The sequence below is a fragment of the Perissodus microlepis genome, chromosome 5 (genome assembly GCF_051167445.1).
Source record: "Perissodus microlepis isolate ML-2025 ecotype Zambia chromosome 5, ASM5116744v1, whole genome shotgun sequence".
Lineage (NCBI taxonomy): Eukaryota > Metazoa > Chordata > Actinopteri > Cichliformes > Cichlidae > Perissodus > Perissodus microlepis.
In genome coordinates this window covers 24,177,199-24,189,667 of record NC_140465.1, presented here as the reverse complement: position 1 = coordinate 24,189,667, position 12,469 = coordinate 24,177,199, and the positions used below count along the sequence as shown (strand labels likewise).

Here is a 12,469-nt window from a genome sequence, read left to right as displayed (position 1 = left end):
GGTCAAAACATTTGGAGACTGGCATGTGCCAAAGACTCAAATTCAACTCACCTATGTTTCAGATTTTTGTAGTTTTTATATTTTCAATATGTTGTTATTTGAATTATCATTGGCTTCTACATTGCTTTCTGAGGGATTTTGTCATTGTTGCTGCTGTTTAAATGAGTTTGGATTCCTCCATCAGCTGACACAGAATCACTGTGGATGTGGTGAAAGGTTGTGCTGCATGCCATGGCATGCCACCTATAAGGCATGAACCCTTTCTCATGTGTTTTAGCTCTGCGGACACAAAATATCACATTGCATCATACAAAAATACCTGCATTAAAATGATATTTAATCTACATTTTCTATCATTGTTGATGTCTTGGGGGTTTGTTTTTTTTTTTTTTTTAATGTAACTGGTTGTTGTAACACAGTTTCTCAGACTTCTGGGATAAATAAAGACTTTTATATTCATAATATGGATCGGGTTAGGATATAAGAACAACTATGCTAAATTTAAGCATTACAAAATACCTCAATTTAGGAAAAGATTAAGGTTTAAGTTAAATTTGGAACAGCTCTGATTTTGTATCCCTGTTTATGGTTGCCATGGTGATGCATTTTGCCTGGAAAAACTACCTGCTGCATTACTCATAATGTTGTGCTTACTGTTTTGCCCTCAGACCAAGCTCTTCGTTTTTCAGTGTAATTTAAATTACAAGCAATGTGATCAGTTTAGTTACTTTTTAAAATAAACAAACTGACATTTTTTTGTCTGTGTTACTTTTTATTTTGCTACTTGCTAATGAAGTATATTTAAACCTACAGCTGTGTTAGTCCACATTATGGTCAGCTAGCGTGATGGCAGACAGGACGGCCTTCACATTTTGGAAGTATTTGTATTATTTAGTTCCGGGGTGATAGTCTGTCACATTCTGTAACCTAAATAAAGCTGCTGCTGCTGCTGGTGAGGTCCATGGTGGAAGAGACTCTGAGGAAACTGAACCTGCTGCTGGTTATGGGGTGAAAGGAAGTCATGACACTGAGAGGTAAGCGCACACTAGGTTCAAATCATATAAAAAGTATTTGATGATAAATAAAGTTTTTGTAATCTCGTCATCTCATCAAGCTAAATACAAAGGGATGTTTATTTCGGTATAAAGTATTGTTTTACTTTCACCCAGTGAAATACTTAGGCATCAGAAATACATACTTGAGATTTGGTTCAAACTGCTCACAAAGTTAATGCCAAATTAAAATTTTTAACCCATGGTCCTAAAAACTGACTCTTGGGGTCCTGACCAAGCGTGACTGACTCTTTACAAAGTTAACCTAATCATGAATGTTATTAGTTTGTGAACCACCACAGTGAAACTGGTATAAAAAGTGGGATTATGAAAGTACAAGATTCTGAAATGTTTCTGACTCATGACAGAATCTGAAGAACAGATTTGAGCAATTCAACCAAATGTACACACAAACAGAAGTTAGAGGTCTGCTGAGATACAAAAGTTTACCAAAAGAAGAAGTGCGAACAACAGAACATGTTTCACTTCCCTCACTACCTTAGGAGGGGCTCACATGAAATATTCCTGTTTGATAAATTAGACAGCTAAAGGGTGATGGGCAGTAAAAGTTGTTTGTGCATGGGCAGAAATTAAAAAAAAAAAAAAGAGTTTATTTATATAGCACAATTCAACAACAAGGTGATTCAAAGTGATTTACAGAGACATTAAAGAACAAAAACAAATAAAAAGCATGATTTAAAATTGATTAAAAAAAACAGTAGATAAAATCAGAACAGTAGATAAAATCAGTAGTTAAAATGTAAGTTTTGAAATTTAAGCTTAACAGTGTGGATTTGGTGTTTTATTTAAATGCAGCTGAGAATAGGTGAGTCTTCAACCTGGATTTAAATAAACTGAGTGTTTCAGCTGATCTGAGGCTTTCTGGGAGTTTGTTCCAGATATATTGAGCATAAAAGCTGAATGCAGCTTCTCCGTGTCTGGTTCTGACTCTGGGAACTGATAAAAAAACGGATCCAGATGACCTGAGGGATCTGGAAGGTTCATACTGGGTCAGGAGGTCACTGATGTATTTCGGTCCTAAACCATTCAGAGCTTTATAGACCAGCATCAGAACTTTAAAGTCTATCCTCTGACGGACAGGCAGCCAGTGTAAAGACCTCAGAGCTGGACTGATGTGGTCCACTTTTTTGGTCTTAGTGAGGACTCGAGCAGCAGAGTTCTGAATGAGCTGTAGTTGTCTGACTGATTTTTTAGGTAGACCTGTAAAGATGCTGTTACAGTAATCAAGCCTACTAAAGATGAATGCATGGACTAGTTTTTCCAGGTCCTGTTGAGACATCAGATCTTTTATCCTTGAAATATTCTTGAGGTGATAGAAGCTGATTTTGTTATTGTCTTAATGTGTTTTTCTAAGTTTAGGTCTGCATCCATCACTACACCCAAATTTCTCGCCTGGATTGTGGTTTTTAGGTGTATAGATTGAAGTTCTCTGGTGACCTGTAATCGTTTTTCTTTGGCACCAAAGACTATTACTTCAGTTTTGTTTTTGTTTAGCTGGAGAAAAAGAGAGAGAGAGAGAGAGAGATAGGAGGAGTTTCATCTCTACACAGAGAGTTCAGACTCAGGGGGTAGAATTTTAGCATCACTCCATCTCATCACTTGCACCTGGATAGGACAAATCACACCACTCATTTTGGGGAATTTGATGTGGTGCTTTGCACATACATTGACCTCTATTAAAACACTGACCATGTTTAATATGAGCAGCCATATTAACAGTATACACATATATGTATATATATACTGTATTGTTCCCATATGTTCTCAAGAACCAGACGCTTTGATCTCAGTTTGTCTGTTTACTCAGTAACACAGGCAAATGGGCCGTTAACTGCGGGGAGAGTGCTCCCGGTACAACCCACTCTCTTCAGCCCCGGACAGTCACAACAACAACAAGGACCCCCCTCCCCTTCCCTGCACGCACTAACTCCCTTTTTCCTGCAGCACAACCAAACATGTACCTTAAAGAAACAACAACAGTGTGCAGAGATAGCCAACCTGTCACTGTAAAATAACCTTTAACCATCGTTACAATATATTTAAAAAAAAATAGGCTACCCCAAAGATTTCACAAAATCTATTCCATACATTGTGGACTTTTAACTGTATTTTCACAAGTTTTACAGCTTTTCCAGGCACTCCACTGAGTCTTCAATTACTGCAACAAAGCATAAAACACTGTTATCTAAAACTACAACTGTTTTACAGCAGTGGATTTTTGAAACTATTCCTGAATGTTCTTGAGATGACCTGCAGATGACATCTTCTTCAGTGAGAAATAATGGGCTTGGTGCTGACTGATATATTACAATCTGTATCTGTGAGTACTGGAATCCAAAGTGCATGTATTTGGAAAAAACCAAAAACCTTTAAAAGCATCAATCTTTAACTCTTGCCTTGTCTGTTGCATTGCATGATGTACATTGTTTAGTAGTTAACCTAGCATGTGAAAGCTCTCTGGTTCAATATCAGGAGGAGATACAAATCACTGGGAGGTTTGTATCTCAAACACGCTGTGGCGACCCCTCCCATTTGAAATAGGTTTTTCTTCTATTGTATTGCATAAGATCACAGGAGCTGCATCCACTTTTAGTGCATTTTAAGTCTGGATCACCTTAGCTGACTTGCAAGATGATCTGTAGTTCATATAAGCACATTGACCCAAATACTAATGCTTGGCCTAAGAACCCACCTTAGCTGGTTGTGACAGAGTGCTTTAGGTGCCTTTGCTTTTGCAATTAATCAATAGCAAATGAAAACAGAATCCCAGAGGATTTTGGGGCTCTCCAGCCTTGATCCTGAGGAGGTTTTATATCTTCTGTATTTTTACTTTACTGGATGCTACAGATGAATAAAATTTCATTTATCAAATTGTATGAAAGTACATTTCTCATTGATTTAACTTCAGCAGACACAATCACAGTGAATAATAGCCTTCAATTTTATTTTGTCAGTGCTAATAATCAAAATTGACATGAGTCTGACATGAGTAGACACAAAATTACCTGCTTACATGTTCACATGAAATTGTGTTCTCTAGATGATAATGCATGTTAATGCTGTGATGCTGCTTTTAAAACAACAACTGAAATATGAGATTTGTAGATATTAAACTGACAAAGTGATGCAGTCTGGTGTTTGAGCACAGACTCCATTGTGAAGTTAAATTTCTGAGCGTACAGCTGAACTCTATGCTGGACTTGGGAAGAGCAGGAAGCCGTTGAAGATGATCTTTTTTTCCTGGTTCTCCCTGGTATCAGTAGGTCCCTGGTTTTCCCTAAAGGACTCAAGCCAGACCTTCTGTCCAACTGTGAGCTGTAAAACCACACCACCTGACAGCACCTGAAAGGCAACACAGCCGATCAAGTCGAGGCTTCATGACAAAATGCTGCAGTCAGTGTAAAGAATAACCCAAGGAAATATACAGGGATATTATTAGAGGAGGATTTCTTTTAGACAAACAGATATTTGTGTGGTTGTTTGATTAAATGTTTTCCCTCCATGTTTCTCACTGGACCTGAAACCAACCTGCTCAGATTGCCTGTTTGACCTGTTATAATCACAGAATCCCAGGGTTCTTCTTGGTCCATCATAGACTATTTGCAGGCAAATGCTGACCTAAAAACACATAACACACAAATGTTGGGAAGAAATCTGGATAAGCTTATAAAGCTTTCACTGCATTTAACACACAATGTGCCTGTCAAGATGATAGTATAAGCCACACTAATGTGCACAATATGTATGATTTATTTTACAGTGGAACAGACAGGAGCAAGTTACCTTGGCCACAGAGTGGAAGTTGAAGTAATAGGTACCCTGTACTCTGCAGGTGAAGACACCTGTGCGTGTGTCAAGATCACCATTTGTGTTGACCACAACATTTTGGTAGGTTATTTTCTGATACACAAACACACACACAAAGAGGAAAACAATAACCTTGTAACTAAAAACTGTAAGAGAAAAACGAGAGGCTGTTGTTTATGAAGCAGTATTAGGGCCGCATTAAAAAAAAGAAAAAAAATATTGATTATTTGATTTCAAAGTCAAAATTTTGAGATTGAGGTCAAAAAGTGGCAGTTGTTTGGCTTCAAATGAAAAAAATGTAATCTTCACATTTGGACCTTGTTCTTAAAAGAGTATTTTGTGTCAGGACTCTGTGTTATACACACAAACTGAGACTTGATAAAACTGAAAATATCTGCATGGGTAAATATTGCTGAAGGGAGGTGACAAACTCATGTGTGTGACATTAAGAGGGACTCATGTCCAGATATTAAGACTAAGAATATGAGAAATGAAACATCTGAGGGAGTGAAAGGTGTGATGGGCATCAGACTGAACCTGGTTGAAGGCAGGATAATTGCGGTCGGTTCTGATCACTGAGAAGGCCGAACGGGACTCCTGCTGAGAGGTGTGTCTTGCTAAGAGAACACACACACACACACACACACACACACACACACACACACACACACATACACACAAGTATGAATGATGCGTTTAATGTGTAATTTATAAGGTAGAAATCATGGCTATGTTATGAGACTGGACACTCAATGCTGGTGGTCACTCGATATTCTGATGTTACACTATGTGTGCTTATGAGTAACATGTGAATGTCACAAATTATGCACAAGATGCTGGATAACTGTTTAACTACATATGCTAGCTTAAACTTACCAGTAAAGAAAAGAAACTCTCATTTCCACGTTGCCCTGCTTTATTATCCATTGTGTAAGTTATTGTGTACTCAATATGAGTTCAGCATTATGTTTGCTGTGTTTTAAAAGATATACTCTGTATGTTAGCATATGGCGAGGTCAGAAATGATCTCTTCGTTACCTTGGGACAACCTGCCGTCTGGGCCAGGAGGACCTGGGGGGCCATCCTCACCCTCTTTCCCCAAATCTCCACGGAAACCTTTTGGGCCCTGGGGTCCTTGCGTGCCCCGATTTCCCAACTCTCCTTTCTGCCTCAGTAGGCTGGCTGTATCCACTGGACCTTGAATCATCACAGCTACAAATAGAAAATGAATTATTCCACATCAGTCTTTGAGTGTTATACCAGTTGAGGGGTGACAAAAGCACCTGTGAAGACTTTGTTTCTTATTTATACATCCAGCAATTACAGAGTAACAATGTCACTCATTATCAGTGGAGCACGTCTGACTCTTTAGTGTAGTGGTTCTGTAACACACGGAGCATCAAACTGTAAACTAACATTTCAAAGCACACCAGTAAATAGAAAAACACTGCAAAAGCACACAAAACAGAACGACGTTGAATAAAAACACAACAGTAGAGAGACAATAAAGTAAAGGAAGAGCTGCAAAAGTGACAGAAACTGAAACGTGTGAAGAATTGCACTGAGGTGACTGAAAAGAAGCGGAGGACTAACAGTGAGAGAAAGAAAGATAAAGTAGAATGTGTTCTAAAAGAATAACATAATAATGCAGATAAATGATTGTTATAAGCAGCTATTTCACCGTGTTGTGTTTTTGTCTAATTCTGTTGTTTTTCTTCAAATTCTGTTGTTTTTATTCAGCTTCTGTTGTTTATTTTTTATTTTTATTGTTCAACTTCTGTATTGACAGTTAAGATAAAATAAGTACATAAACCAAGTGCGGTAAGCAGGTTAATGTTTGTGCATTTAGCAGGGTGTTACCTGGCTCTCCTTTCTCTCCCTTCATTCCAAGCAACCCATTTCTGCCCGGAGCGCCGTTCACTCCTCGCTCACCATTAGCTCCTTTGCAGCTCACTTGACATTGGACAGCCTCCAGAAGTATGGCCACACCCACCAAGACCGCTAGCCCATAATTACCACCCATGGTCCAAAACACTGGATTTAACATTTGTTTGCAAAGATGAATCTGGTCAAACTCAAGAGTTACAAATAAGAAACTATGTAAGAAACAAAGTAAAGACATAAACATTCTGTCTTTTTCTACATTTATTCTGCTAACTCAAGACACTTTATGTTTTGGACTCAAATTAGAAATGTTCACTTTTATTTCTGCAAATCCTGTAGAAACTTTATACAACAGCTATTTCCAAGCATATATTCATAAATTTCAATTGAAACAATTCAATAAACTGAATAGAGGATAAAATGACACATTGTTGTTGTATTGTTTAAGACTAAACCGTTAATAATAACTGTTCATAATCCTTCGGTACATTTAATTTACTAGAAATAACAAAATTAGTGGCTGATGTAAGTTTTTAGTTTAAGGGAAAGCTGGTTTACAAACAGCTTAAATTGATTTTTGATTTTGTTCTTGTTCACATTAATTGTAGCTAATTTATATTTGATTAACAATCTCAAGGACTTGAAAGTTGGTCCAGAGATGATCCCACTGTGAACTTTATCTTTAAGTTATTTAACATTTCTATTATATACACTTCCCTGCTGTTGACAAACAAATATTTAACAATATTCCATGTTTTCTGTGTGTTGAGGTGTTATTTTACTCACCTGTCGGGTTTTCTGATTGTTGGATCTTCAATGAAAGGACGGGATTTCCTTCTGTTGGTGAACAGACTTCTTATTAAACTGAAAAAATGAGTCAGTGGTTCATTCTGACACTTTCTAACATGCATACACCCCCCCCCCCCCCCCCCCCACACACACACACACACACACACACACACTGTGCAAAATAAGTAAGGAAGTAAAACTCATGATCTGACAAGAACAGTGATTAAATAAAGGTTATAGTTTCAGTTCAGCATCACAAAGATCTTTTTGACTTGTCTGCACTGTGAGATGTACAAGTCTGTTTCAGTTAAATATAAACTGTGTCATTATAAACTTAAAGACAATCTGTTACACCTGATGTTAAAAAACAAGAAAATATGGTTCATGATATGTGGTTTATTGATCAGTTTCAAAGATAGATAGATAGATAGATAGATAGATAGATAGATAGATAGATAGATAGATAGATAGAATTCAAAATCCTGCTCCTCACATAGGTCTTAAATAATCAGGCCTGATCTTATCTTAATGACCTTGTAGTACCATATCACCCCATTAGAGCACTTCGCTCTCGCACTGCAGGCTTACTTGTTGTTCCCACAGTATTTAAAGCAGAATGGGAGGGAGAGCCTTCAGTTTTCAGGCCCCTCTTCTGTGGATCCAGCTTCCAGTTTGGATTCGGGAGACAGACAGTATCTCTACTTTTAAGATTAGGCTTTAAACTTTCCTTTTTGCTAAAGTATGTAGTTAGGGCTAGACCAGGTGGCTTTGAATCGTCCCTTAGTTATGCTGCATTAGCCATAGGCTGCACAGGATATATATATATATATATATATATATATATATATATATATATATATATATATATATATATATAGATATAGATATATATATATATATATAGATTATTTCATTTCAACATCAAAATTTTGAGATTAAAGTTGAAAAGTGGCAGTTATTTGGCTTCAAACTAAAACTTTTATCTCAACATTTTTTCTTAAAATAGTATTTGGAGTTGACTTTAATCTCAAAGTGAGCACTATTTTTTTTTTCTTTTTTTTTCTTAATGCAGTCCTAATATATAATAGTAGCTGTTACATCTACTGATGGTCTCATAATTTTACAATAATATTTATTTTATAACGAGAGTTGTGCATAGAATAAAATTAACTCTTATGGCTGTACTATACACACAAACTGTGACTTGATAAAACTGAGACTATCTGCATGGGTATATAATGCTGAGGGGAGGTGAGAAACTCGTGTGTGACATTAAAAGGGCGTAAGCAAGAATAATGTGAATGATTCTGATGTTATACTAAGTGTGTTTATGAGTAACATGTGAATGTCACAAATTATGCGCAAAATGCTGGATAATGATGTGTTGATGCATGCTCAATCAACCAGGTAAGTAAATCCCCAAAGTTTGATTCTGTTCATCTGGTGTTTTCAGTGGGAGAAATGTTTTGTCACTCATCCAAGTGACTTCTTCAGTCTCAGCTGACTGCAGGTTTCCCCAATCTTATAAACAGTACATTTGCATAATGACTGAAACTAGCACCACTGAAGGAACAATGGGCTGGGAGGTCAGTTCCTTGATTATTAATATGCAAAGTCTCATGACCATTGATCAACAACCACTGATCAAAGATCATTGATCAAAGACTACTGATCAATGGCCATGAGTACCATTTACAGAGAGTTGGGGAATGGCTGCAATCACAGCATTGTAAGATGGCGAAAGGAGCAGATCCGACAGAGACTTACAATGCTTCTAGTTGACAATACTCTTAAAAAGGTGTTTGAATTCCTTGAGAAGGCTCATCTAGCACAGCATGAGAAGTCTAAGACCAGGTAACAAAGGAAGTTTGACTTCGTCGGAAATCAGCAAGCAAAATAGGGAGAATGTCATCAGTGGCCATGGAGAGAGGATGCCACACCGACAATGTGGACAAGTGGGTGAAGAATTTGTCTGACAGACAGCTCATCCAAGCAGAGAAAAACATCCTTGCTAAAGGGTTGAATTTTGCTGTGATGCTGAGACATATCCCGCTAGTGGAGCTGATCACAGCCACAGAAACAGCAATTCGAAACAACAATATTGCAGACGTGGAAGCAGAGAAACTACGGACGAAGGTTTCAGCCTGTCTCAGCAATGCGAAGCCCCCAGCATCCAACATCAGCATGGAGGAGAGGAGACAATAAGAGATGAGAGAGAGCCTTTATTTGTCAGTTGCAGGTCTTTTGCCCACAACCGAGATGACAGACCTTGCCGACCATACATACAATACACAAACATCACATTGGGGAGACAGGTCAGGCTAGGTAGTGAGGAAAAAAACATCGAAATGTGTAACACAAAAGGATAATACAGGGATGCACAGATATCAACACACCATAGCACAATAAACACAGACAAGCAACATGGGAAAGAGTTCCAGTGTGTACATCTGATCTGGGATCGCTGCAATCTTTCGACTGCGCCTCCAACTGACCCGATGTCCACATCAGAGGGGAGGTAAGCGTTGGAGGTGGCGTTGGGTCCGGGGTAGGGAGGGTGATGCGTCGGTGAGTGCTTATCAGTATCAGTATATGTATGTGTGTGCGTGTCCATAGTTCAGCTGAGACAGTGTCCTTTGCCCTGCCAGGTAAACAGTCTTCCAGCCAACCCAGGTGGCCTTGCATGGAATGGGAAGGAACAGACTAAACACAGTCGTTATCAGGGTGTTTTGTTCAGCTCCGACCTTGCAGCTGGCGCCGAAGGGGTATCCGCATAAGTGATATTATTTTTTTACTTTAGTGCGAACAGCTCATATGAATTTCAAAGCAGTTCTACAGTCCAACACTGGTCTCTCAATCTCCCGTTGGAGAGCCGCGAGCTTCGCCATACTTGCGTTCTGTGATGTTGTCATTTCTTGTGCTCAAGGAGCCAATTTCTGAGAACTCATGACAGTGTGCCTCCCCGAGATGTCATCCAATTTTGCGCCCAGAGATGTTATTCCGGGCTAGCCCTTCCAAGATGTATCCAGTCTGCAGTCAGAGATCTTATTCTGAGTATTCACAGCAGCCGTAGCCTCACCAAGATCTTATCCGTGCTGACTCAATGGGCCCATTTTGAGAAACTCACGCCTCTCCCATCGTTCCAATCCCAGCGGGCAGCCTTGTGGGGGTTTGAACAGCCGGTTCCGCTTAATTAATTCTTCGATAAGTCAGGGCCAAGCCAGCTCCGATCAGCCAGAACCCTGTTACCGAATAGGTAGATATCTTCAGCACTCAGGCTCACCCAAGCCCAAACTTCTCGTTGAGAAAGGGGTGTCAATTGCATTTAGGGACCAGTTGATCCAATCCATAATTCCTCTTTTAGGTTTTAGGTTTTAACATTATCATCCTTCCAGCAGACAAGGGCAGGCACACAGTATTGCTAAACCAGAAAGACTATCATGAGAAAACTTTGTCACTGCTCAGTAGGGATGGGTATCGATGGCACCGGTTCTGACATAAACGGTAGTAACCAGACCGAAAAGCAGCGCACATTTCGGTGCTTTCTTTCGGTGCTTTTTTCCCCTAAGATGTAATACACTTTGAATTCTAGCCAATCATTTTACCTTTGCAAGAGTAGTAGGCGGGCAGAATTTGAATGAAAATAACGGAATTTGAAAAAAAAAAAACACAGCAGAATTTCAGTGAAAACAAAATTAGGAAGAAAACAACAGAAGTAGAATAAGGACCAACAGAATTAGTATGAGAAGAACAGAATTAGAAAGAAAAAAACAGAATTTCAAAGAAAACAACAGAATTTGAATGAAAACAACTGACTTTGAATGAAAACAAAGGAAACTTGGATTAAAACAACTGAATTTCAGCTAAAACAACGGAATTTCAAAACAAACAGCAGAATTTGAATGAAAACAATGGAATTTGAATGAAAGCAGCAGAATTTGAATGACAACAACGTATTTTAAATAAAACCAGAGAATTTGAATGAAAACAATGGAATTTGGATAAAAAAACACTGAATTTGAGAACAAACAGCAGAATTTGAATGAAAACAAAGGAAACTTGGATTAAAACAACTGAATTTGAATGACAACAACAGAATTTAAAAAAAAAACAGCAGAATTTGAATGAAAACAACAGAATTTGAATGAAATCAATGGAATTTGAATGAACACAACAGAATTGGAATGACAACAACAGAAATGGAAAACAAACAGCAGAATTTGAATGAAAACAATGGAATTTGAAAAGAAACAGCAAAATTTGAATGAAAACAAATGAATTTGAATGAAAACAACAGAATTAGAATGACAACAACAGAATTTGAATGAGAACAACAGAATTTAATGAAAACAACGGAATTTGAATGAAAACAACGGAATTAGAATGACAACAACAGAATTTGAATGAGAACAGCAGAATTTAATGAAAACAACGGAATTTGAATGACAACAAAAGAAATGGAAAACAAACAGCAGAATTTGAATAAAAACAAATGTATTTGAATGAAAACAACGGAATTTGAAAACAAACAGCAGAATTTGAATGAAAACAAATGAATTGTAAATAACACCACAGAATTTGAATGAAAACAATAGAATTTGAATGAAAACAAATGAATTTGAAAACAAACATCAGAATTTGAATGACAACAACGGAATTTGAATGAAAACAACAGAATTAGAATGAACACAGCAGAATTTGAACGAAAACAACGGAATTTTAATGAAAATGACAGAATTAGAATGACAATAACAGAAATGGAAAACAAACAGCAGAATTTGAATGAAAACAACTGAATTTGAAAAGAAACAGCAGAATTTGAATGAAAACAAATGAATTTTCAATAAAACCACAGAATTTAAATGAAAACAATGGAATTTGAATGAAACCAACAGGATTTGAATAAAAACAATGGA

The 12,469-nt window shown here is 37.7% G+C and overlaps 1 protein-coding gene across 3 annotated transcripts; it reads right to left on the bottom strand.

The window, feature by feature from the left end:
- Nucleotides 1–3,990: 3,990 nt before the first annotated feature.
- Nucleotides 3,991–7,663, bottom strand: LOC146387401 (complement C1q subcomponent subunit C-like). Of its 3 annotated transcripts, none has more exons than XM_084929001.1 (7): nt 7,551–7,663; nt 6,741–6,954; nt 5,919–6,092; nt 5,418–5,497; nt 4,857–4,973; nt 4,602–4,691; nt 3,991–4,415 (listed from the first exon to the last, which is right to left on the bottom strand). In XM_084929001.1, the coding sequence occupies exons 2-7, from the start codon at nt 6,925–6,927 to the stop codon at nt 4,263–4,265; spliced, it is 801 nt and encodes a 266-aa protein (XP_084785127.1). In that variant the 5' UTR covers nt 6,928–6,954; nt 7,551–7,663; the 3' UTR covers nt 3,991–4,262. The 3 variants fall into 3 exon arrangements, with proteins under 3 accessions (XP_084785127.1, XP_084785129.1, XP_084785128.1); XM_084929003.1 differs by having other exon boundaries at nt 6,741–6,914; nt 7,551–7,654; XM_084929002.1 differs by having other exon boundaries at nt 6,741–6,945; nt 7,551–7,640.
- Nucleotides 7,664–12,469: the final 4,806 nt, after the last annotated feature.